We start from the raw sequence: 27,864 nt of genomic DNA on the forward strand, positions 1-27,864 counted from the left end.
GATTCCTCCAACTCAAACCAACTCTTTGATTTAACAAATATTTCTTTCCATTTTCTTATTTAAAACGAAGATTTTAAGCTATATTGTTTCAAGTCACGAAAAAATGATAGACAGAAAATACCTGGGAATAACAGATTATATCGTAATTTGTTCATCCCTTTTGATATCAGCTGGTATAGGAATAATTTCAAGATTATTATCTGGTGAACAAAAAACTGAAAAAGAATATATGTTGGCTGGAAAGAACATGGGAAGAATTCCTGTAATTCTATCGATTTTCGTGACTCTCACATCACCTGCAACAATTCTGGGAATACCAGCAGAGAACTATAAGTATGGTATAGGACATGCACTAGTTCCAGTTGCAATTCCAATAGGAATTTTTCTTGCATCTTGGATATTTATACCAGTGTATTTTAAATGCGGGGTTTCAACGATTTATGAGGTAATTATATAATTTATTTTTTCAGGCATTATAAACCAGTTCAACTTTTTCACCAAAGGCCCATTTGCTAAGTTCTTAAAATCTGAATCTTTTATTAATTTATTTTTATTATAATTATTATTTTGTCTTCTGTATTTTAAAACTGGTTTCAACGATTTATGAGGTAATTATAATTTTTTATTGTATCTGGAGTAACTTTGCTATATTGTAAGAAATAACTGCAAAATAAAAAAAACTTTTGCACAGAAAAAAACTGTTTAAAGGTCAAAACAGATTTTTAATCGTTACTGCAAGCTGAAACATATTCCATTTTTTTATAGAATTCCACAGTATATTTCACCGCCTACAGCTGCTTTTCAGCCTAATTATAAACGGATATTAGAATAGTCAGTTAAAATTCTAATTTTCGATATGCAGTTCTCATAAAAGTGAGATAGTTTATCTTTTTCAGATCATTTTACGATTATTTTCTATACTAGCTCTTATTTTTCTCTAACTATTTTACAGTTTTGAATATCGTATAATTGAAACCGTGATTTGACTTTGTTGTTAAATTGATACTCTACTTGATTATTTATCTGTCTTTAGATACGTGTTTTCAGTAAATTAAATCGCAAAACATTTTTATAAAGGTGGACAACTATAGATTTGAACGTTTTTACATTTGAGTATGAATTCAATAACTAAGAATTTTAAGATAAAGACAGTTAAAAAATTTCCCCCATTACAAAAAACAGAACTGTTGCTGATCAGGGTACAGGGCATGCTCATCCGAATCAAGTGATACGGGATCAAGTCTTAACTTTCACTAGTTTTACAAGTATTTTTTAGTGACTGGTGATGCAAGTATTTCAATCAGCACTTTTAATGCCGGGTATCAAGGATTCATTTTCATTCATAATAAATGACTTGGATGCATTTTAAATGGATGCAAGTAGTTCGTAAAGTGAATTTTTTTAGCATTTCATTTTTTAAAATACTTTAAACTCTAATTTCTGAATATAAAATTAACCCTGATTTAATTTTTAGTCAAGAACTAATTATGATAAGCTATTCCTAAAGCGACTGCACATAATAGTTGGATAAATGAGCTTTTATACTGGATCAATATATTTATCAAGTGAACTTCTAAACTGTAGCTGTTGTATAATAATTTTAATTATCCAGTGCAATATTTTTTTTTTAAATAAGTAGTTACGGGGTTTTGACCTATGAACGGACACCCCCGATAAATGCTGGTAAGACGTGTAGACTTTACTGTTATGAATGAATGTTTAATTTAAGGGTAAAGCCTATAGGGTAGCATTCTATCCAGGCATGTAGGCTCTGGCTTGCAAACAGTCATCATATGAAAGAAGGAAAACCAATAAAATGGTTCATTCCAAGTTTACGTTTGTATGTTCTCTGCAAATATGACCTATATGAATTTTTTGGAATGATTTTACAATTTCAATATTACTTTTTTATTGTTTTTATTAACTTCGTTACCTATTACAGATTTTGTTAATTAAATTTTCCGATTTTTATTACTATATTTTTTTGGCTAATGGCGGGCACTTGGGTCTATTTCCCATTGGCCTCAGAATCGCCAGAATTGCTACTCTCTTATCTTTACACAGTGAGCACCTATCGTTAAGCCACGGTGGTGGAGTAGCATCGTCTACGTCATAAAACCACAAATCCACATAAGGCGGGTTACATTCACACAATCACACTGAAGGAAGGACATAGAACACAGAGAGAGAAAGAAACATCTATGCCCTGCGCTGAATTCAAACCCGCAACCATCGGCTCCGCAGTCAGGCACGCTAACCGCTCGGCCACAAGGTCGGCATTTTTATTACTATTATTTTACTGTTTTTTCATAGATGGCAGTACTGAAATGCTTGTTTATATATTTTTTTACCAATTACTATTTAATACTATATAAGCTAAGAGCACAATAATTTTAATATCCTTTCATAACAATTTTTGTTAACTGGTGTATACCTAATTTTAAACACATGTCTATTTTATTTTACCTCATATCGGTAAGTTTGTTTTCTAATTTGCTTTTCTTCTTTCATCTTACACTTATTTAAAATTAAATTTTTTAAACCATTTTTAGAGTTATAGACGCAATAATAAAAAGTGATTTTCATCTAAAGATATTTATTCTTTATTTTGAAATATCTCTTTCGCTTCATAAAGGATTGCGTCCTGTTGAGAATCTTTTTACGTTTCTTCCCCCATTCTATACATGCATACTAATATATATATATATATATATATATATATATATATATATATATATATATATATATATATATATATATATATATATATATATATATATATATATATATATATATATATATATATATAAAGTGACAGTTACTCGGAAAGTAAGCTTAATGAAATGAAATGCAAACGAATGATAAATAAAAAAATTTAAATTAAACTATCTGACAAAGAATAAGTTTTAAGCATGTATAAACTATTTGAAGTTTCAGTTGAAGAACTTCCTTTGGTCATAAAATAGAATTAACTGAACAATTTACCTAGTGTAAAACTACTAGGAAATAAAATGTTTTTGCTTTAAAAAAAAACTGGTGCGTAAAGTTAGATGCTGACATTTAACTACAAACCAAAAATGCTATAAACATTCATAATAACCATCTACTTACAAGAATCTATTTCAAAATAAATTATTATTAAGTGGTATAATGCTAGTTCTCTGGTTCAGGTCAAAATTATGATCGGTGGATGAATGAATGGATGATAAATGGATCCACTCTATGAGTGGGCTGTGACGTGCATGTGACGACTGAAGTCATATTTTTGGTCCAAGATGGCACCAATGAAAAGCAAGAAACCCTCCCTCTGCTTTAAATTCGTTTATTTTAGCCAAACAGGCTTACTGGTATTGGCAAGTGACATTAGAAACAACAACAACAACACATTGTTAGTGCGATCTTCTTGCTTGGAAAATGAATGTATTTGTTTCATCAATTAACAAATAAACAATCAAAATTCGTAAATATGAGTTTTTCTAAAATATTGAAAATGTTATAAATTTAAATTGACTTTTCTTATTGCTTTTAGTTCCTAGAGATGCGCTTTGGAAAGATGATAAGATACATTGTTTCTACTCTGTTTCTTGTACAAATGGTAATTAAAAATTGAAAATTCATATTTATTCAACTTGAAAGCACAATTTAACAAAGTTTCTTTTAAAGATACTGTTTTTTATTTTTAGATGTTTTATATGGTTGCTTGCCTTTATGGATCTGTTCTAGCCTTCAGTGCCGTGACGGATGTCTCTCTTGAAATTTCCATCTTATCATTAGGGATCATTTGTACAATATATTGTTCTTTTGTAAGTTCTGATACGGAATAGTTATGATAAGGAGTTTAAAAAAATTAACTTTAAGCGGGAAAACAGTAGAAGAAGTAATAGTAAGTAGGAGAAATTTATATATATATTTCTCTTACACGGTGACAAAAAAAACCTCATTACAGCTCTCCGAATGGCAGCGCTAGAAAATCGACCAATGATTGCCGCTAAAAATGTCACATGCCAAATCTAGTTGAGGTGGTTCAACATATAGCGCTTTTATAAACGGAAACTGAAATAACCAGAGTGATCTCTTCCGAAATTCACCCTATCAGCTGCGGCAATCTCATACTATTAAGCTAGACAGAAGTGAGTAGTCTTTGTCGATGGATCTCTATTTTAGTATTTTGTCGAAAGCTCTTTTTTTTCACGAATTTATATATTACGAATTTACTTGACGATTTTTGATATATATCACGAATTTATTTGTTTTATTGTTGTTATTAGTTATTCGTTGAAAAATGAGTCTCAGTCGTGCTGTTACGCTTTAAGATCTTATACTATAGCACAGTTCCAATAAGTTTAACGAATTACATGTCATTTATTTTAATTCAAATTTATTTTAATGACTTAATATTTACTAAAAAGATGTAATTTTTTTAAAAAAAAATTTTGTTATATGGATTTGAATGATTGTTTTGAATTCTTAGAATTTTGTGCATTTGCAATGTACCTAACTTAGTAGCGAGCGAAACAAACCGTATAAGATTGCGTAGCAATTTTCGGGGGTTGGCGAGCGTTAGCGAGCAGGGGGCGCAGCCCACTAGTAGTAAGTAACAGCTTAAAATGCCTTTCTCTCAACTAATAAATTTCAAATTTCTATAGCAAACTTGTTAAAAAATTGAAATATGCAAAATTTGCGAAGTTTAAAAAATAAGAAAATAAATATATACGTCAAGTATATATTTATTTTCAAAGTATATATTTATTTCAAGTATATATTTTATATTTATTTTCAAGTATATATTTATTTCATCAAGTATATAAATTTTGTTAAACATACATGTTTCTGTTCAGTTTTGAACTTCGTCTGATTCAAAATTTTATTTAAATACACTTAAAATATAAAATTCCAAATATTATTTTTATTCAAAATAAAATTTTTAATATCTGAAACACAGAAAACAGGACCACTAAAGGAAAGTTAAATTCAGAGTGTTTCGTAATCAACTTCGTTTAAATATATTTTAAGAACTTTTTTTACGAATTGGTGCACAAAATATAAAGTTCTATTAGGTGTTTCAAATAAATATTTTAGCGTAAAAATACTTTTTTTAAAATGTAATGATATCTATACCACTACTTACAAATTGGGACAAACCCAGATTGAAATGTAAATGAAATAAAAGGACTTTCTCAGCTCAGTCAAGGTTCTAAGTAATTTGTTTAATTTAAGTTTTGCTTTTTCCTTTGCTAAAACTTTTAACTTTTTAGTCCTAATATTTATACTTTTTCCTACTTCATTTTATGACAAAATTTTAAAAAAGATTCATTAAAGATAACATATTATAGAAAACTTTTAATATTGCCATACCTCTCTGAAAAGTATGTAACTTTAAGTCAAAATTGAAAAGTTTTACTCAGTAAACAAAGAGTTGTTCTGCCAACTTAAACAATTTCGCTTTGAGAAATACGTTTTCGAATTTTTCTGGACGGACGAACAGTAAAAAAATTCAAAATTTGAATTTTTAGTTATTTTTCCTGTTCTTAAAAGTCTATTTGCACAATTTTGACATATTAAAACATTTAAGCAATAAAGTAATAATAATAATAGAGTAGGATATTTTTTAAAATTCTAAAGTTGCTTAACCTTTAAATTAATAGAATATAAATAGAATTTTAAACAGCCTTACTCAGTTATAATTTCCCACATCACACGTGTTTGAAAAATGATCCTCTCTTTGCCTACCTTCTCCTTATTGGCTCTGTTTTGGCACTTTAAGACATGCATGGCTTGGGGCCTTGAGCAAAAGACTTCTCATATTGCTTCATACGTTCAACTATCTCACCGTGATGAGCTTTAAACTTTGTAAACGGTCATTTTAAAAATGCTGGTCATTTTAAAAATGCTCTCCCATATCTTGAAATAGTAAATACGTTGTGTATTTTATATTTTTCAACATTCTTACACCCTTACAGGGAGGATTAAGAGCTGTACTTTGGACAGATGTCTTCCAAGCCATACTCATATTAATATGCACGGCAGCTGTATACGTAACAGGTTTTATAGACGCTGGAGGAATGACAAAAATTTACGAACGAGCAAGAGCAGGAAAGCGATTTGATGATTTACTTGAGTAAACATTATACTTTTTAAGTAGCTCTCTCAAAAAACGAAGAAAAAACATATATTGTCTATATTAAGTTGTAAAGAGAACTACATGTGTTTGTTTTATTTCGGATCACAGCTTATAATAAATTTTGATGTAAATTAAAATTTGTATTCAATTCACATTATAGGCAAAAACAGGATATTTACAATTGAAATAGTTTACATTTATAAAGAACTTTCAAAAATTTTGATTTTAACTTTGAAGCAATTTTATTCCATGGAATTTTGTACAAATGATTATCAAAAAAATTTTTGGTCTTAAAAATAATCTTTTACGAGATTTTTAAATCTGTTGTGAAAGGAAAAGATAATGAGTTATCAAAGATTAAATTTAAATATCCAAGGTATTATATTGAATTTCAATAAAAATAATAGTTGTACAAAGTTTTTAAAGCAGTTATAAAATGAACAATTGAGTTTTCATATAATGAATAAAAGTAGGGTTATTAGCTAATTTTTTTTTAACTAGGATGAATTAAAGGGCGGTACTAAAATTAATATTAAAAATAAGTATTTCGATAAAAATAATTTATTTAAAGTCTTAAAATCAGTTTTGAAAGGAAACAATAGAAGCATTAATTAATGGGAAAAACCTTCTTACTATTAGTATGGATGCAAGGTCATGGTTGTGGAAACCTTACTGCACGAGGGGGGGGGCAGTGCAGATTATTAGAGAGCAGGTTATTTTTATTGTCTCGAATTACCTAATTTTTAGAAATACAGATTATTGACTAAACACTCATTTGAAAAATATTTGAAGTTGTGTTTAACTCAGTTAATTTTGCTCAAAAATGTTACGACAAGCTTCTATGAGGTTATAGTCCACCTTAAGGATGAAGAGTTGCTTATATAGCCCATTACTGGACACGTTGAGAGAAAGTAAAAGCAAATGTAGGAGATTTTTATATCTGTTGGAATCAAGAAATTTATTAGCTGAAAAGGTTATTTAACAGTATGTGTACAAAGAACTAATACAGTTCATTTGGTTTCACAAATGCAAAATGTTTGCTCCGTCATAAGCTATACGTGCTTCACCTCCATGAGCCATTGATTGCCTAATCTGTTCGCAAATTGGGCATTTCTTAAGTACAGTATCAGTACAAACGAGTCTTGCCGCAAGATTCTTTTCAAATTTCGCAGGATCATGAAACCCACTATCTCTGAGAGTTCCTAATAGGAAGAAATCAAGACTCGTTGAATCAAGTCATGATAAAGAGAGGCACAAAGTCATATCCGGTCGATATTTTCTATGAAATTTCTTACATTCATTTCATTGGGTTATGGTAATTTCTTTCCCCCTAAAGTTTGTCAAAGTATTTTTGAGACAGTCTTTGATTTGATTACAGCTATTTGAGTAATAAATTGTCAGTTTTGCTTTAAAATAAATAGTAATATGCTTATATAATATTACGAATAAATAGTAATAAATAAATAGTAGCATAAGTAATAGTATGCTTAAAACTAACTCTAGTTAATTGTAGCTACGAAAATATATACTGTTATCGATTGATTTCTTTTTTTTTTTTTTTTTTTTTTTTTTTAGTTTTCGGCTTGACTTTACAAAACGATTTGGTATTTGGGGTGTCCTCTGCCGTGGAATCGTGTTCGGATTTTCTTATTTTGGGGCCAATCAAGTGGAAATCCAAAGAGTTCTCAGTTTACGAACCTCTGAACGAGCCAAATCGTAAATTTTAAAATTATTACAACTCATAAAATGCCAATTATATTTTTTATGCATCAATCTAAAAATATTTCTATTGAACTAACTCCTTAATTAACGTAATATCCTTTTTTTAAAAATAATATCCTATTTTAATTTTCAGTCTATCTATTAATCTATTAACTGTTAAAACGAAAATATATTTTCCTGAAAAATAATTAAAAATAAATGTTATTCGTTTAGTATTTTATCTGCATTTATGTATTTTGAATCCGAAGAACGCATTTCATTATTCTGCCATACTTCATCTATCATCATCAATGGCATGACATCATATTGTAGGCCTGCCTTAGAAGCTTTTCCCAATCTGGATTCTCTCAGAAAGTGTACTCCAGCTCTTCACTTTCTGGATGACAAAGTCTTCATTCCAACAGTTTTTAATTCTCTTTTTAATTCTTCATCTTGATGCATCGTCTTTTTAATTTTCGTTTAATTTTCTACTAATTCTTCCAATTCTTTTTAATTTTCTTCTTTAATTTTCTCTGATTCATAAGTCAAGAATGATTGTAGCAATACTTTATGGACAGTAAAATCTATTAATTGTACAATTAAAAGATTTCTCTTGATTTTTTTCTTTTTCATATGACTCAAAAGTTATAGAATTGCGAGTGATCATAAATATTTTTTTGAACATAATCAACGTATACGATATTAAACATAATTAGCACAGCCTTGAAATTGCAAACTGTATTTTGATGTTAAGAATAGTATGATTTTGAAATTACTTAAGACAATACCGTAACTGTTTTCAAATTAAAGAAAATGTTGTTTTATACTTTATTTATTTCTTTAAATTTTTTCATTGATGTCATTATTTTAGAGAAGTAAAAAATATGTCATAATATGTGAAATCGAAATATGTAAAATAACATGAGGTATTACGAAGAATATTTCTAACTCATTAAAATATTACTTGCAAAGCTACTATGATTCATATTGATTTCCTGGTGACTGTAATTTTGTTTCATCCATTCATTAACTGCCAAAAAAAAAACAATAATGAATTTTTGTATTTCCACTATCTACCACTAATTGCGATCACTTCCACTATAGTTCTCTTAAATTTTTTTAAACTAAATTAAGGGGCACTAATGTCTCATAAAAGTAATCAATAAGATACAATATCCTAAAACAAATCTATAAATCAATTTGTTACACCCTCCTGATATAGCTAGGACTGATGACAAGGCGTAGCAGAGTTTTAACCATTGTTTACATAGAGGGAACTTACCAACAAAGCAGAAGAGCATATTCTGTTGTTGTTTCATATGCCACTTGTCAATATCAACACAAGCCAGCTTGAAATAAAGTTCTTGTTTTTCAATGGCGCCATCTATGGCGAAGAATACGATTTTGCCACATACATTACAACCCGTTTCATAGGGAGGATTCATTCACACATTTTTCATCCATCCACAGATCGTAATTTTGACATGATCCAGAGAACGATCAATTTCCAATTCAATACCCCTAGAATTCCCTCTCGAAAGAGGAGCCCAAACTAGGAAGTAGTTCTTTAAAATGTACAGCAATTTACAATAAGCCGCGTTTTGTAAAAATTATAATTATTGAAACCAATAAGTGTCAATAAATTAGAATAAGGAAATGAAATCGTCGTGGTTAATGCCGTAGTGGTGACGACACACGTTTTACGTTAAATGATATCACATATTAGCGTAATCAATCTGAAATATTTTCAAATTCATAATCATCTAAGAAATGTAGTATCATTCAATGGAATCTATTCTTTCTGAAGGAAAAATTTTTTAAAATTGATAATAAAATAAAAAAATTATTGGTGTCTTATAGTCTGATATTGATTAGTTATGATATTTGTTAGTTACACCCGTTCTCTTGAGCTTAAGTCCAACGTCCTACCAACCACGCTATCCCGGTCCAGAACATATTCTAGTATATTAAGGCCCTTTTATATGCAACTCTTACTGATGTAATTTAGCCTTTAGGAAACAAATAAAATAATTTTTCTTTAGAATATTCACTTGTAGCTTTCTTCCTATCATATAGTTGTTAGAAAGATTCTTTAAATCGAAAATATTTCATGGAAAATTTCATTACATAAAAATTCTAGACTTTTTTTAAATAAAATATTTTGAAACATGATTACTCAAATTCAATGAAACCACAATTTTTTTCAGTACTCTACAAATGAGTGCTTTACCAGTGTCACTTATATTTTTTGCAAGTAATCTGTTTGGCTTAGTATTGTACTCAATTTACTACAAATGTGATCCCATTTTGAATAAAGAACAAACGGGATTGGAGAGCTACGATCAAGTAAGTTCAAATTTCTTGGCGACTACTCTATCTTGGTGACTATCTTGGTTTTAACCTACAAATCTCTTGGAAACTTTTTGATATCGATGTATATGAATTGTGGATAAATGATAATTTCTTAAATTTACTCAAATATAAATAATTAAATTGTTACTTTTTATTTTAAATGTAGAATTAGACGATACAGAAAAGTTTTCAACTATCTACTATTTTCTAATTTCCTCTTAAATCTTTTAAAAAAAGTATTGCAGCAATAATAACGTAAGCAACTCCAATTGAAAACAATATCTGATCTGGTAATAATCTGCGTAATTTAATAGTTGTGTTACAGTCAATGTGAATAGTCAGTTATTATTAATACTACCCGGTCAATAGGAATAATAACAAAATAAGCCGGTTTATGTGAATAATTTAAGTGAATTTATCACCATTAACTGGTTATTATTATTAATAACCAATGAAGTTTGGTCAATGTCATTACCTTTTTTCCGGAGATATTTCCGCATCGCAATCTGTCAAGGCCAACTACAATCGCCAATGTGCCAAACTGATTGATTTTAAACTGAAAAAATTTTAAAAAAAACATGTAGATGTTTAGATCTTTGCCCGGAGGTGGCTACGAGTTATACCCTTCAAGTTGGTCCCTTACTATAATGCTTTTTTTTTTTTTTAAGTTTCTCGCGGGTCTCTGCAAGGAAGTTGCCAAGACTTGGCAATTAGTTGCCAAGAGTTGGCCGCAGATCACGAAACTGAAATCTCCCCTTTTTTTATTTCTCACTTTGACCAAAAGAAGTGGCTATTATTACTTTTGACCGGTTAGTATTAATAATAACCAGATTTATCGATTTAACCGTTACACATATGCAAAGGTGGTGTATTGTTACAGGATAAAAGGTTGACTCAGCCTTTCATGCCTTCAGTGGGTCGATAAATGAGTACCAAGCATGCTTGGGAACTAAACACTGGGGGTTCCGCGTTCGGCTGACCACCAGATCGGAGCATCTGCTCCTGCACCCCAGAGCCCCAAGGTCTAAAAAACTGAGATGGTCACAGTAAGCCTTGGCCCTCTATAGACTGTTGCGCCACTGAGTTTAATTTTTAGTTTACATATACAAAGAGGCACACCCATGTCCCAGTGCTATATAAACCGTTTAATCTCATAGACCATACTTCATTGGTTATTATTAATAATAACCGGTTAAAGTGCTATTTTTAACTTTGAACAAAATAAGCGGTTATTATCAATATTGCAATGATTTAACCGTAACAGTTGCAATGTTTTGGAATCATAAAATATTATTTTAAATATTCTCTTTATAGGGCTTTAGGAAAGTCAGCAGCTCTTTTTTTTCGCAAGAATGAAAATTATAAAGAAGTACACAAATGAAATATTTAAATGGTGACTCTTTAATTAATGTTTTTTTCATTAAGATATAATTAGAACAAAGTGTGTAACTTAAATATGCATTGATCTCTCTCAAACCATTAAGATTGAGAGTCCTAGTACGCAAATAAGTCTTTAAATCAAAAGTTTTTTATTTTTTATTTTTATTTCCAATTGCCAAGGTACCAAAAGACCACTCACCACAGAAGGGAAGAACTACAAAATAAACAAACTCAAACAAAACAAACTTGGCAAGAAAAGTCTATGAGCCCAATAAGTCTCTTGCGCGCCAGTAACGGTCACACAAAGAGATGTCCTTTAGTGCCGGGCAAAAGACGAAGGTGGTCCGCATCCATCTCCGCTTGAAGAACACAGAGCGTACAGAAAGAGGCTTGAGCAACATGAATTCGATGGAGATGTTTGAGGAGGCAGTCGTGTTCGGTAGTCAGGTGAAACTCAGCAACTGCCCTACGTCTTGGCCACACAGGAAGATCTTTGAGATTATTCCACCAGATCTTACCAGATTTTTTCTCTGTGTATTGGTTTAAAGTGAGATCCATCATCTTTTTCTTGATTAGGCGCTTGGCATTGGTGAGAGGGACAGCTTTCTTTGATGTCCGTAGGATAGAAGGCAAGATGGCAAGATGGTCTGCTAACTCATTACCAGCTACACCGCAGTGTCCCGGGATCCACTGCAAAACAATTTCCTTAGAAACTCTATTTTTTGCGCAAGATACTCTTATTAAATTTATATAAAACTCATTGCTCTGTAAATGTATTACATTATTGTCCACTTTTAATCACAGAACTTTGTTTTTTAAAAGTACTATAAACTTTTACTATAAGGATTTACACTTGGAACCAATTACTTTTAAAATTAAAGCATAACTATTTTGCATTCAGATTGTTCCGGCTTATATTCTGGATAAATTCAGTATGATCCCTGGTTTGACAGGACTGTGCATTGCTGGTCTGTTTAGTGCTGCTCTCAGTACTACACTGGTTATCATAAATTAAGGAAAAATCACAAAAATAGCGATAACTCTTTCAAAAGTAAGCCAAACCGTGCAAAATTTGCATATGTTGTCCACTAAGAGTAGCTGAGTAAAATTGCAATATGCAAATTAGTGGCGCTGCACTCGGCTTACGTCATCTGCCTGGAGCATAAAAGTCCAAGTTTGAGAGAAAGCACACAAATTTTACTGTGATTGCGACATTGAAAATCTGAGATAGCCAATTCGTAATAATGACCTCTAGGCATCATTTGCCTGAAGAACTACGATGGAGAGCCATCGGGAGACTAGAGGCAGGGCAGAGTCAATCAGAAGTGGCCAGATGGCTAAATGTGAGTCCATCTGTGGTTCATAGACTTTGGAGGCAATTTCAAACCACAGATTCGGCATCTAGGAGGTTCAGTCAAAGACGGCCAACTGTTACGACCAGTGCCGATGACCGATATTTGACATTAAGTGCACGCAGGAATAGAACCGCTACTCCGACACATCTTAGATCCTCTCTTGCTGCAGCCACCGGAAGGTTGGTGTCAACGTCAACTGTGCGCAGAAGGCTCCACGAAGGTGGTCTGTATGCGAGACGACCAGCCATTTGCGTGCCGCTCACATCACGCCATAGGAGAGACCGTTTGCAGTGGGCCCGACAACATGTCCACTGGACGTCAGATCAATGGAGGCCTGTTCTCTTTACGGATGAGTCCAGGTTTAGTCTAGAAAGTGACAGTAGACGTTATTTGATATGGAGAGAACCTGGGACCCGTTATCATCCATCAAACATCCGTGAAAGAGATGCATACGGAAGAGGCAGTGTCTGTGTTTGGGGAGGCATATCCTTAGGAGGGCGCACATACCTCCATGTCTTTCCAAGGGGAACCGTGAATGCTCAGGTTTATCGAGACAACATCCTTGATGCTTATGTGCGCCCATATGCTGGGGCAATTGGTGATTGCTTCCTGTTACAGGACGATAATGCAAGACCACACAGAGCTCGCATAGTTGATGATTATCTTCAACAGGAAACAATTACTCGCATGGAGTGGCCAGCTCGATCCCCGGACTTGAATCCTATCGAGCACGTTTGGGATGCTCTAGGGAGGCGTGTATCTGCCATCAATCCGCCCCCTCAGACCCTTGCCACGCTTGCAACTGCTTTACAAGAGCAATGGCTCTCACTTCCTATTGAACTGATAGACCGCATAATTGAAAGCATCACACATCGCTGTTTGTGCTGTATTGCTTCTAGAGGCAATCATATTCCATATTAAAGGTACTTTTTCTATTGCAAACCGATACTTCCAATTTGTTTATTTTATACATGCGCTAATTTCTATACTACTATTAATGTCTGATAATTTCTTTTTATGTTGTTTAATACCTTACTATGTGTTGTATATTGTGGGTAAGTTTCATAAAATTCCATGTGTAATTTCTTGAGTTATCGCGATTTTTGTGAATTTTCCTTAATTTATGATAACCAGTGTATATCTTCGTGTCTGAACTCGATCGCCTGCGTGACCGTAGTTGATATTATAAAGCCACTTTATAGGCGTGGCAATATGTCAGATGTACAAGTAGTATGGTGTGCTAAAATGCTATGTAAGTACTTTTAAGAGTGCATTTAGTATAAATAAAATTATTTATTTGTCTTTTCTAATTTTGTTTTTATATTTTCAGTTTATTACTTTTTTATTAAGTGATTAATCCTCAAAAATTGAAGAAGAAAGATACGTAAATACTTAATTGTAAAGATAGAAAAAGACGAAATAGAACATGATGTGATCTTCTGGTGAAACTTGAGAATGGTCGTTTATTTCTGTGTAATCGAAACCTCTGAGTGCTTTTATTGTCGATGTTTCCACCTTTTAAATTTAGCCAACCAAAAATATTTTTAAATTATCAATTAGGTGGAAGTCGTGGTGGCTCAGGGGATAAAGCGTTCACTTCCCAATGAGGCAAACTGGTTTCGCACCCCAGCTTTGGTGGGTCGATACGAATTCAGCACCTGGCTCACACTGTAATTCAGTGCTAACGTAAAATGTCCTCAGTGGTAAACAGGTTATGGGTTAGAGTCCCCTAACTGTCAGACTAACCGTAGAAGGGTTTCGTGGTTTTTCTCTACATGTATAGAAAATGCTGGTTAGTTCCATCAAAAAGTCCTCCATGTAGGCAAATTTCTCCCAATATTTGATCCATGAGTTTCTATTGTCTTCTGGGTGGGTTTAAAATTGCAAGTTTATGAGCATTGGTTATCATAGTCTAAGTTTTTTGGTCAATGGTCTAAATAATTGGTCATAGTCTATAACAGGGGTGGCGAACCTTTATACACCAACGTGCCATTTTTCCTAAAAAAAATTTTAATGAGGTCAAAGACGTGCCGTCAAATAATTTTGACTTCGTGATTATTGGAAAAATAATAATACTAAATACTATCAAATCAAAACTCTTTATTTACATTGAAGAAAAAAAAACATTTTGCCATGTCTTAAAACAACTTAAAGTAACATCAGTGTGACTTCTGTTGTTGCAGATTAAATGACAAATAACTTATATTAGGTTGTAAGATGTTAGTTTAAGCAGGATTGTTATTTTTTTTTGCTAGTTATCTATAGTTAGCTTGTTTTTTATGGTTATTAATTGTTTTTTAGCATTAATTGTCAATTTTTTTTAATAATTGTTTATTTTGTTCGCTTTTGTGAATTTGAATTTAATTGTTTCATATGCTTCATAATGTAATAACAATTCATAGTGTAATAACAATTGTGATCGGAGGCGTGCCCAAAATATTGCGTCTCGTGCCATAAATGGCACGCGTGCCATTGGTTCGCCATCCCTGGTCTATAAGTCATAGTCTAAATAATTCGTAGATTAGTCTAATTTTTTGTTGTTGATAGAAATGTCATTGTCATAAGTACGATCACTTAACAAAATTTTTATCTCCGTGTGTGTATTACGTTTTTGTAAAGCGTAAGAACATATTAATCGGTATTTAAATAAATGCTTTTCAAAATTAAAATTAAGGGTATTCACGAAGTCTTATCTTAATATTGCCCAAGAATTCTAAAAAGAAAATGCTAATGGGGGAGTTTGAGAAACACCTGTTAGACATGGTATTTTTATACAAATAGTATAAGTTCGAAAAAAAGTAATAATTATATCTTTTATTCTATGGTTGAATAGTCATGTTCAATTTTACATTTTATTTATTTTTAAAACGCTGCCTTTTTAATTTTAGCATTGATGTACGGAATAATATGTATCGGCCTTAGTTTTTGTTTCATGGGAGCCAAAAGTCTTTTCCAGCTGTTGACCGCTACGATAAGTTGTTTGGAAGGTCCAATGCTGGCTGTATTTTTCGTCGGAGTTTTAACTAGAAAAGCTTCAGATAAGGTAAACACTCAGATTTTTATTGTATAAATATATTCTCTTGTTCGTTGCCAATCACTAACCCTAATGATTCTTTAGCAATAATATAGATCCTTGAAATTGACGTAGTGGCGGCATCTTGGTCCTGATTGGTTGTTGATACATGGCATTTTCTTATGTTAGCAAGTGTTCTTTCTATTTTATTTTGAGTAAGCCAAGCTCCTCAAGTCTCAATTTGCTAAAGTGACACATTCCATATTCTTTCAAAGAGATTCTTCCACAAGATTTTATTTCTTCCACTATTTTTTTCTTACTTAGCACAAAGACAGGCGTGGTGCCGTGAAGAACCAAAAGATATGCTATATACTAGTGAATAATATGTATTATTTAACTTATGTTATATACTAGTGAAGTTGGTATTTAATATTTATAGTGGTAGATAAGCAAAAAATTCAATTTACTTACCCTTATGTGCCCCCCCCCCTTCCCACGTTCAAAATTTAGTTATGATTTCATAATATATCTCTACATTAGTGAACATAGTCAATTTAAAAAATCATTTAGTAATCATGTTTTAGAATTTAAGGCGAGTTAACATTTTTGTGCACCTCTACAGGCTGAAATATTCAATGCAATTTGTGAAATTATTAAATTTATTTTTCGTGGATTTTAGATTATTTATTCTCATAGAAATGCATTTTAAAACCATATTTAGTCAAAATAAACACGTGGTTTTAGATAAGTTAGGAAATACTATCATGGTGACGGAATCATTGTGGTGAACATGGTACTAACACGTTCAAATTCGTCACTTAGTTTATCTGACCAAACAAAAGGTATGGAAATAAATAAATACAAAGGAACGTGCAAGAAAAAACAACCATTTTGAGTAAATAGATCTGTAAACTGCAATAGTTTACAATCGGGGTCCCCTCTCATTTTCGGCGATTTGCAAATAAACGAATATATATGTAAATAAACCAAGAACCAATCACATAAGGGCAAACAGAAGTTGTGGTAACCCGAACGTGATGTCATTGAAGTATAACTCGAAGGTGAAATATATCATGGTAAGCAGAATTCTAATTTCAGCAAACCTGAACGAAAATTATCGTCTAACAAGGGGCCCCGATTGTACACTAGAGCCCTGTGAGGTGGCATTTGTTGCTGTAGTTATCGTTAAAATATTTGAAAAAATAGTATCTTCTATAATTTCATTTAGAAAAATGAACTCTTTACCAAAAATTACATTTTTAAAGCATCACTTTTGAAGGAACAAATAGAAATTTTTGAAATTATTTTTTGGCTCGCGAGCTGAAACTGAACACTTCCACTGTCTGAATTTCAGGACGTTAGTGATTCTGGAGCCTTAAGAGACTCATGCGCAGACAAAGTCTCTATTTTATTATAACCAGCGGGTGACCGAGCTCCGCTCGGAGAAAACAGGTATCGAAACTAACTCGAAGATTTAAATTTTCAATTGTGATTTATCAAAACAATACATGCCATAAGAAAATTTGTGAAACCATTGGTGAAAAGATAACCGGTTAAAGTGCACCATTGTAAACTATCTAAACAAAGTCTGGAAAGGGTCTATACAAAGGTAAAGTTTGAAAAGTCACAGGAAATAAAATGTAATTGATAACAAAAAATTATACAATTAAAGAAATGGTACAAAGTGAGCAGTGTAAAGATTGAAGTGTGTTGAAGTTCAATATTTTTGACAAATTTATTTAGAAAAACCAAACATATATACATACATAAGAAACATATTATAAACCTATAACAGCATAAACATAATAAACATTAATCATCGATTGCGAAGTCTTCCATGTTGTCCAGGTAGTTTCTTGTCGGAGAGGCAGGTGCGGCTGGTGAGTTTCTCTTGTTCAGGACTTCCTTCCATACGACGTTTCGGGTGTGGGTTGGATTCTCAGGAGGCAGCAGGACCTTCAACGCACTTTGACGCTTGACTCTTGAAAACGCGACGTAGAGCATTCCGTGCACGAAGACCGTCGTGAGGAGAAGCACGCCGAAAAATTCGAATGTTTGGCCTTGTGACTTGTGTATCGTAATGGCGAATGTTGGAGTAACTGGGAATTTGTGCCGTTGCATAGTTGCGCCAAGCTGTGATTTGCTGGAGTCGAGCGTGATCCTTGGAAGGTGTACTTGTCGGCTTGCGTGTTCACCGGTGATGATCTTAGCCGTGATGATGTTGTTGCAAAGTTCGGTGACAATCAATCGTGTTCCGTTGCACATTCCTTCAGAGACGTCCAAGTTTCGGAGAAGCATGATGATGGCGTTCTTCTTGAGCTTCAGATTGTGTGGAGGCAAGTCGGCGATGTTGATCGAGTTCAGGAATTCAGGCGCGAATTGAATTCCCCCTTCATGTTGATCCTTTACCGAATCGAAACTTGTGTATGTCTTCTCTTCGCCTGGAAGCATAGCGATAATCTGCTCGTTGATCTTGTCCTTATCGTCGTTCAATGGTGCAAGAATAGCGCGATTCTTCATTGCTTCGTAGTTCCCACTTCTGAGGCATGGTCCGAAGATTTCATCGATGAGGTTACCACCAGAGCGAATTTCTTCTGGGACTTCTATTTCGCCGAGTTCATTCGGAGACGCGTCATCTTAGTGGTTGTAAGCGTTGCGAGGTTTCACGATGCATCCTTTCAGCTTTCCATTCGTAACAACGGTATTCAAAACGTGTCGCAGTATTTTTCTCAAAACAGCATCGATGGGCAGCGGGTTGTCGACTGGATCGCAGACTAATAGTTGACGTTCTCCGTAGCTTGCTTCGTAAATTCCTAGCATCCAGTGCTCGCCTCTATCCATTTGAGCTCTCTTGTGAATGGGAATGAGTAGCACGTCGAATCCTTGTTGAACGCCGTATAGATAGTTGGAAACCTTGTTCTGGTCGCTGATATCGTTGAGAAGAGCCATTCCTTCATAAGCGCCATCCGCTGTTGTAACGTAGAAGCGTGCGACAAATTCAGGGTGAAGTACGGCAACTTTGACGGCCGGGTAAGCTTGTTCGGCGTAATGGAGAAGCATTCTGACAACGACGGTATCTTCTAGTTGTCCATTTGCGGGTAGAATTGAGTTGATCGCTTGTTGTTCCAAAATTCCGGCTCCTTGAAGAATTTCATGTAGAGGTGCGTTCTGCATGTTGAAAATGTAGCTTGAAATCTGATGAATGTTGAAATGTCGGACTTTGTTGACGGTGATTTTAACACAAAAGTTAAACTTTTCTCCACTTTGATAAATGTAAACTAATGCGAACCTTACAATTAAATTATTAATTCCTTCGTATATTATTGGTTTAAGTTGTCGAAAATTAATATTTCAATTGTAAGGTTCGCATTAGCATACATTTCTAAGAGTGGAGAAAAGTATCTATAGCCATTATGGCGAACTAATAAAGTTTGAAAATATCCTATCTGTAACTCCGAACTGCTCGACCGTAGCTCTTCAAAACCGGCGCCAATCGATTCCTCATGACCAAAAACCCCAGACCCCCAAGTTTACCGGAGTTTATTAATTCTGGGGCGATTTTCGACTTGGCAACCATTCCTCGTATTATAGTATAAGATAAGTACATAAAATTAAAAATCGATTTGCTTTTATTTTTAAATGATTGAAAATTAATATACTCCATTCAGTGTGTTTCACTTGCTCTGATTGTGGGATATAGTTTGACGTCATACCTAGCTTTTGGAAGTTTATTCTCCAACTACAGCCATCCCCTACTGCCACTTAGCACTGATAATTGTGTCCTCCAAAATTACTCACGTATTTCGAATGTGTCTTCAACAGCTTCTTTTAAACATTTACCTACTCAAGTCCTTGATAGGTAAGTACAATTTTTTTTCTTGGTTTAAGATACAACAAACTTACACTTTAGTTTGTTGGGTTAAGCTTAACAAGTATAAATTGTTTATCTTAAAGATTTAGCAAAGATTTTTCTCAAAGTCTTTTTTTCTAAATGTTATAACATTTCGGTACTATCTACTTTAGTTTAATTTTAAATCAAAGTTTAATAGGATTGTACTTCCCATGCTTACTTTAATTGAGTTTTACGTTAGTATAAAGTATGCTTGTGACGTTTTTTTCAAAATTAGTTCGCGAGCCATCATGGTTATTGGTATAAAGCATTCACCTTCCAATGAAGTGAACTGGGTTCGAATCCCAGCAATTGCTGGTCGATACAAGTTCCGCATCCAGCTTGCACTGACCATAGTGCTGACGTAAAAGTGGTAAACGGATCATGGGCTTGAGTTCCCTTGCCGTCAGGCTAACCATGGGATGTTTTCATGGCTTCCCTCTCCCTGTAACATAAATGAGGGGTAGTTCCATCAAAAAGTTCTCAACGAAAGAAAATTTTCTTCCAATACTCGATCCGGAAGTTCCCTTGTCTTCTGGATTGAGCTCAAAATTACAAGGCTACGGAGTTGAACATTAGTAGTCATAAACCCAAAAAAATTGGGTTGGCTGTTCAACGACGGTTTTAAAATAAAAATTGGTTAGACAGTGCGTTTTTTTTATTTTAAGAAATGAAAACGTTAATATATCCACCACTAAGATACCTTACATCTTAAAGTAATTTCTAAGTTAGTTCCCTCACCTTGTGAGTTCAGAAATTCTCCATTACAAGCTCAAAAACTTACACAGATCCAAAATTTATAAAGTCCGACGTAAAACACTTTCTCCTTTATCGCTACCATTACAAAAGTATAACTAACGATCTAGATACCGTTCAGTAAGTTTATAAAAACGATAAATGATATTTTTTATCTACATTTAATAATTGATTTGGAGTAAGCTTCTCGTTTTGAAAAAAAAAAAAAACGATAAATAAATCAAAAATTATATGATTCCAGAATTTGGATTTTAAAATTATATGATTTCGTAAATTTTATAAATCAAGTCAAATTTCTTAAATAAGCGGGCATAAAATAAATGTAAATTATTGAAATAAATATAAAATTTTATTTTTGAATGTCAGAGGAGGTTTCTGTCTGTTGATATTTTAACAAATTATTTAACATGCCTTAGTGACTGAATAGCAAAGCATACACATTATTTTTAACTTATTAGTTTTGTATTAAATTTATGAAACGGATTTTAACTCTGCCTGGTAATAAATCCCATACTACACCATTTTGAAGTAATTAGTATCAGTTTTTAAAGTATATGTTGTATTTGCCAAATAAAATTCTGAAGTCATATTAAAAAATAGTTACATTTATCTACAGTTTGATTGGTGATATTGAAATATATTATTAAATAACAATGAATTATCCCCGTCTTTAAGTTGACCACTGAACCACTCTGAACTTTCTCCGAATTACTTTCTTTAACCTTTTTCTTTAATTTTTTGATAAACTACTGAATAATTAACTGTTCTTTCTTTAGGGAAGCTTTTGTATTATACAGAATATCGTTTGTTTGGTACAGTACTATTGGATTTATACTCACTTTAGTACTAATTTTCTTAGTTGTTCTTATGACAGGTAAGATTATTAATATGATTTCAACATTGTCTTTTTTTCTTCCTTTTGTTTAGGAAAAATGTCTCAACCCTTCCTTGTATGATTTCGTAGTCTAGATTAAAGAAAAAATGTTTTAAACAAAATCCAGCATAAATTTAAAATGATTAAAAATCATGGAAAATTAATTATTAAATATCATGGAAATATTAATCAGCATGCAAATTGACACGATAAGCACAGTACAAAATAAATAAAGAAATAATTTATCTTTCTATCATTTTTACTCCTGATGATCATTTAAAAAAATAATTATTATTCTACTCTTACAACACTCTTATAGCCGACCGGCTTGTGTAGGGGGCAGGGAACTGCCCTTGCGTCAGAAAGGTCCTGGGTTCGAATCCCGGGCAAGGTATGGATATTACTTTCTCTCTCTGTGTGTTCTATGTCCTTTTTCTTTTGTGTGTGAATGTGATCCGCCCTGTACACGGGTTGTGGTTATGTGAATGGCGTGACAGAAGTCGAATTCCTGGTCATAGATGGCGCCCCTGAAAATACAGGAACAATCGCACCCCCACTGCCTAAACAGGCATACGACAAAAAAAAAGCACCCTTATAACACGTCTACATTATGGTTTTCGAAGTCAGAATTTAGGTTATCAACGCCATTTTCTGACAGCCAAACGTCTTCTAAGTGGTCCTAGTAATATTCGACGTCACTCTTTTGTAAATTTTCTCTACAAAATAACGTATTGTAAAGCACATTTTCATCATACATTAAAAGCGAAATTACTGCATAGTGGTGTAAATTTCTGTGACATGGTTTTGGGAAGATTATTTGGGGTTTTCGATATAAATTGTGCAGAAAATAACTTTTACAAGAAACAATTACAATTAACAAGAAAACAAACTTTTTTTTTCCTACTTATTATCACTTTTATTAACGAAAAAATCGCAGATAAATTTTAAAAAATATTCAAGAAATAGCACGTTTCTTCCGACTACAACAAACAGCAGAAGGACGAATTCGAACCAGCTATAATGATTGCGACATACTATTCTTTTTGACAGGTTCCTTTCTTATTACGCGATAGTCGTGAAAAAAGCTGCCAGCAACAAACAATTTTTAGTATAGTTTCTCTAAAATAAGAACTCTCCCAGACATTCGTCTGGACCTGTCGCGGTGACTATGGTAACGAGGTATGTCTATTTCAAGTGGGAGTGCGGGGTCACTGTTTCGGATCAGGTCGGTGAGAGAAAGGGAATCTCTTTGTTCGGTCTATTGTGTTAGTCCTAGAGTGAAGCTACCCTCCCTAAAATGCGCCGTTCTTGTTTCCATAGCACCAGACGGCCTCAAACTTTGTGGAGGGAGGAGTAATTAGCTTAACCAAACTATACAACTGTTTTGAGTACAATGTTTTGTTCCCAAAATGTTATGATGGAAATTTCTATCACCATGCAAAGAAGTGTTAAAAAGAGACAAATAATGATAGAAGGTTTATTAAACAAAATGTTTGTTGGAAGTAAATTTTCACTTATATTTTTATAAATAATTTTTAATTATAATTTAATAAAACGCAGGTAAGGTGATGATTTGAGATCAAAATAATACGAACAATAATTTACTATTTTTGGAAATCCTATTTCCTTTCTTACATTATAGATCATAGGAAAGTTTTATATTTTATCTTATAATTTAAACTCGAATTGTTTCCTCGAAAATTTATTTATTACTAAAATAGAAAAATTTGAAACCGTGGTGGTTCAGGAGATAAGACATTCACTTTCCCAGAGGTGAATCGAGTTCGAATCCCAGTGATGGCAGGTCGATACGAACTCTGCACCCGGCTTGCACCGACCACAATGCTGACATAAAATATCCTCAGGGGTTAACTGGTTATGGGTTAGAATCCCCTTCCTGTCAGACTAACCGCAGCAGAGTTTCGGGATTTTCCCCTAAATGCAACGCAAATGCGGGTTAGTTCCATCAGGTTAACTCACGAAATCCATGAGGGTTAGTTCTCCACGAGAGCAAATTTCTCCCAAAACTTGATCCAAGACTTCCCATTATCTTCTCGGTGTGATTAAAATTGCAAGTTTATGAGGATTGGTAAAGCATGATCATTGGTTATCAGCATGATGAAGTATGAGAAAAATATGAGAAATATTCACTCTCAATATATGTATATATAACAAAATAAATAAATACAAAAAACACGAAGAAAATTAGGAAAAGCAATAAGTTACATTTATTGCGCATAAGCTGCAAGTAAACACTTCCCCCCCTTTTTTTCATATGTCTGTAATTTTCCTTTGTTTTATCTTAATTTTGAATATATATATATATATATATATATATATATATATATATACATTGTTGATTTTAACTTTTTATTTACTTTAATATAAATTATCTCACATTATTGAAAGTGTAATTTAACCATTCGAACAGGGTGCGTTTTTAGCGAAAATTTCGACCACTCAGTTATAAATTTATCTCACTAATTATATTTTGAATTTTACTGAAGTCTTGTGAGTACAACGTGGTATTTTCTCACATTTTTTCTCATTTGAAGATAAACTGAATTTCCTGTATCAAATGATACAGAGTTTTGTAACTATTATCCTGCTAGCATCTCTAGTCCCTGTTGGAAAATTCTGAATCAAATTACAAGTACCAGCACCTTTGGTGCATCATCGGTAAAATTAAATTTTCTGTAAATTCCATTTTAATTGAGAAATTTATACAGTATTATTTACCGTAATACTTGTATAACTACAGTGATTTTACGATATATATAACCGTTAAAATATGTATCGGATTTTTTTTTACGTCAAATTTTACGGCAAAAATGGATTTTACGAAAAAGTACTGGCAATCTGGGCGTAAGTATATTTTACAGTAATTTTATTACCATGTTTTACAGCTTAATACTATTTTATCTAAATGAATTTGTGAATACAAGTATTCACAAAGAATAATATCATGCAAAAGCAATATTATTCATTGTAATATGATTGTTCAAAGTGGGAAAATGAAATTTTAATATCATTTACATAGTTTTGACATCATTTTGTAACTCCAAAAAGAACTTTGAAGGTATACAGATAGCAATGTAATTATTGATACATTTTTTCTGCGGATGTTTAAACCTCGAAAGCTGCACTTTCTCTCACCAAATTTATGTTTCGCAATGTTATTTTAAAATAAGTTCAGTTTTAATGAAATAAGTTTTATTTTGTAGGATGGAAGAAAAATGTTATTCCAGAAGACTCAATTTGTCTAAGTCCAGTTACGAAACTATGGATGAAATCAGATACATTATTAAACTCTGAACTTCAGAAAGAAAACATAGAAATAAAAAGGCTTAAGAATTAAATTGTATAAAAATTTTATGCCAGAAAGACTCAATTTGTCTATGTCCAGTTGCAAAACTATGGATATATTCAATTACATAGCTAAACTTTGAGCTTCGTAAAAGAAAGCAACGAAATAAAAAAAAAACTTTAAACAAATACAAATTTTAAACCACGAAACCTTATTTGTCTAAGACCAGCTGCAATTCTTTGTATAATGCAAATACATTATTACACTTTGAACTTTGGAAAAGAAAAGCATTGAAATAAAAAAATGCTTTTGTAAAAAATCTTGGCTATGACTATTTTTCGTGTGACCAACTAAGTTTGCCGCTTCACGTCAGTTAATTTCCTTTTCAAAAAGATCAAAAATTCTTTACATCAAATTCATTTTCTGATTTCCAACATCGATTGAATTCAAAATTTAGTTCTTCTGGAAGCTTCTGCTTAATAATTAGGCATAGTAAATTTCCATAACTTCCTGTAGTTATATTTAATGATGACGGGCTTCTTATTAGTATTTCATATTCATTATATGGTTGTGTTAGTGGTTTTAAGTTAGGAACAACTCGAATGGGTTCAATAGTAAAAAGTTTCGTTAGATGAGAGTTTATCACATGTCCGTTCTTCTAAAACGCTCTTTCAGAATCTCGATTGAGGAATCGTAATTTTGAACACAAATTTGCAAATCCAGATTTAGATGCGAGAGCGTTTCCTCCAAGGAAGGATTTTAAATATGCAAATTTTTCCGTCTTTCGTAATTCATTGTTATTATGAATATCTGTTTCAAATTGATCATAAAAATCCGACCACTCGGCAGAATCTCTATAAAATGTTCCAATTTGCCGAGAAGGTATTTTCAATATTTTTAATTCAGTTTTAACAACAACAGTTTCGTTTTAATCACTTTCAATATTAATTTTATAATTAGAAGAAGATCTTTTTAAAAATCTCTGAGTTCTACCTTTCTACGTCACTATTTTTCTTGATGCTCTTGGCAGGTGGTTATTTTATTTTCGAACTGCTGTTCAGCATCAGTGTATTCAATTTTTCATCTATCATTTTTGCATTTAGTTGCTCATTTAAATGCGATAAAAATTCCTCTTTTTCAGCATCCTGTGATTCATCTGCTAAACTAGCATCAATTTCCGATATTAATTTAGTAGTTATCTGTCTTACCACAGTTCGTTTCATTTTTTGATTTCCTAATTTTTGTTTCGTGACCATCATTCTAAATTTTCGTTTTCTAGTCGTGCAGAAATACGCAACCTCTGACTTTCCATGATGACGTCACTCTCGTTCCCTATATAGCGGGTACTACTATTGATTGGTTTAATTTTGGGAGAGTTATCATTATTTCTGCATTATTTTCTTAATTTATATTAACTAATTTATTACCTACCATCTAGTGAGTTAAAAGATGCGAATTCATCTCGTTTCCTAACAACTGCGTTGCAGACCAGTAACAAATTTTTTTTGTTACATTGTATTGTTCCCTTGTTATTTTTAAGTGCATTAAAAAAATCGCAGAGCAAATTTCAAATAATTGATTTTTAATTAATATCACAATTTTATTTAATCAAACATATTTATATTCAATAAATCTGATTATTTAATTGAAATTACGAAAAACTTTTTTTTGTTATACGCTTATTTCTCTCCTTTTCATTCCCTACTATATTTTTTATATAACTCTTAGTTATTGCCTCTTACTGAATAAAAAATACTTCTAAAAAATAATCTAAATTTTTCAAAAAATCTTATTAACTTTTCATGATCAGCTTTTAATATATCCTATGAATAAATTATTGGTATTTCATTACTTTCAAAATATAAATATAAAGAAAATTGACTTCGAAAAAATACAATCAATAGACCACTCAGTAGAATTTGATCAAGTATTTGTGAACAAGTACTTTCGTGTGGATCTCCCTTCTTTTATTTTGAATCACTCACGTTATTTCTACAATGAAAAGACACATTATTTTAATTAAAAAAAAAGATACGGTTTCAATCAATTTTATGAAATGTTTCATAAAGCAACATTATAGATTTACAATTACCAATCATATAAGCCTTTTAAAATGTTACCCTACCTCACAAAAGAAGTAAATTAATTTTCTAAATGGTCTTTTCAATCAATCCTATTTCTTTAGAAAACTATTGCAGCTTCAATTCTATAAAACAGTTTTTTTGAAAATTTGTATACATTTTTCGCAGAAATCTAAGCCTGCAAAATAAACTATAAAGCTTGAAGTTTTCATGTATTTAATATTACTGGAAGGACTTCGTCAAACAAATGCGGATCCTCTAAACACGGAATACTTCGAAAGTTTTATAATTGTGTTAAATAGAATATTGCATCTGAAACTACATCTTCTCATAATTTTTTTTATTTTATCTCTACTTTCTCTAGCACTATTCAAAAAAAAAAAAGGAAAAACGAAATGTTGAAAGAGTGTTTGCAAAATTGTATTAAACACATTTTTTCTACAAGAGAGAAAAATATTTTAGAAAAACATATTTGTTTATATACTACATTTATATAAGTTTTTAGATTATATCCCTAGTATAATCCATTTTTCTTTTAGTTCAAATAATGCATTTTTGTTGAAAATTGCTTTAAATAAACTAAATGATAAAATGACATCTGGAAAGTGTATATAATATGTATGCATGACCCTTTTACCCCATATAATTGCAGGGTACATAAGATATTTGATTTGTTGTCATTATTTTGGTGATAAATTAGTATACTTTTTCTGTTCTGTACTTTCAAATATCATGAAATTAAATAGCTCTACATTTACTATCGTGACGGTTCAAAAAATCTCTTTATTTGTTGTTTCTAAACATTTTAAATAAAATCTTCTGCGGATTCTTTTCACACTTTAAAAATACGTAATCAGTTATATTATTTTGCTTTGATTTTTTTCAAATTCCAAAAAATATGGCTACTGTGATAATTAAATTATAACAGCTATCTTTATAAATATTTTATTTGAACTTAAGTTTCTCTGAATATTTTAAATCATAGTCTTTACTTCCTTATAATTATCATCATCCTTATTTACATATTTTGTTTTA

The 27,864-nt window shown here is 32.1% G+C and overlaps 1 protein-coding gene across 1 annotated transcript; it reads left to right on the plus strand.

The window, feature by feature from the left end:
- On the plus strand, nucleotides 1–24,927 carry LOC139426316 (putative sodium-dependent multivitamin transporter). The gene is made up of 12 exons (XM_087152871.1): nucleotides 1–445; nucleotides 3,530–3,595; nucleotides 3,684–3,803; nucleotides 5,961–6,118; nucleotides 7,697–7,837; nucleotides 10,030–10,168; nucleotides 12,456–12,554; nucleotides 14,044–14,161; nucleotides 15,798–15,952; nucleotides 19,591–19,781; nucleotides 21,344–21,441; nucleotides 24,666–24,927. The coding sequence occupies exons 1-12, from the start codon at nucleotides 104–106 to the stop codon at nucleotides 24,797–24,799; spliced, it is 1,761 nt and encodes a 586-aa protein (XP_087008997.1). The 5' UTR covers nucleotides 1–103; the 3' UTR covers nucleotides 24,800–24,927.
- Nucleotides 24,928–27,864: the final 2,937 nt, after the last annotated feature.

The sequence above is a fragment of the Parasteatoda tepidariorum genome, chromosome 10, assembly GCF_982258835.1.
Source record: "Parasteatoda tepidariorum strain Cologne lab strain chromosome 10, Ptep-v5.0, whole genome shotgun sequence".
Taxonomy (NCBI): domain Eukaryota; kingdom Metazoa; phylum Arthropoda; class Arachnida; order Araneae; family Theridiidae; genus Parasteatoda; species Parasteatoda tepidariorum.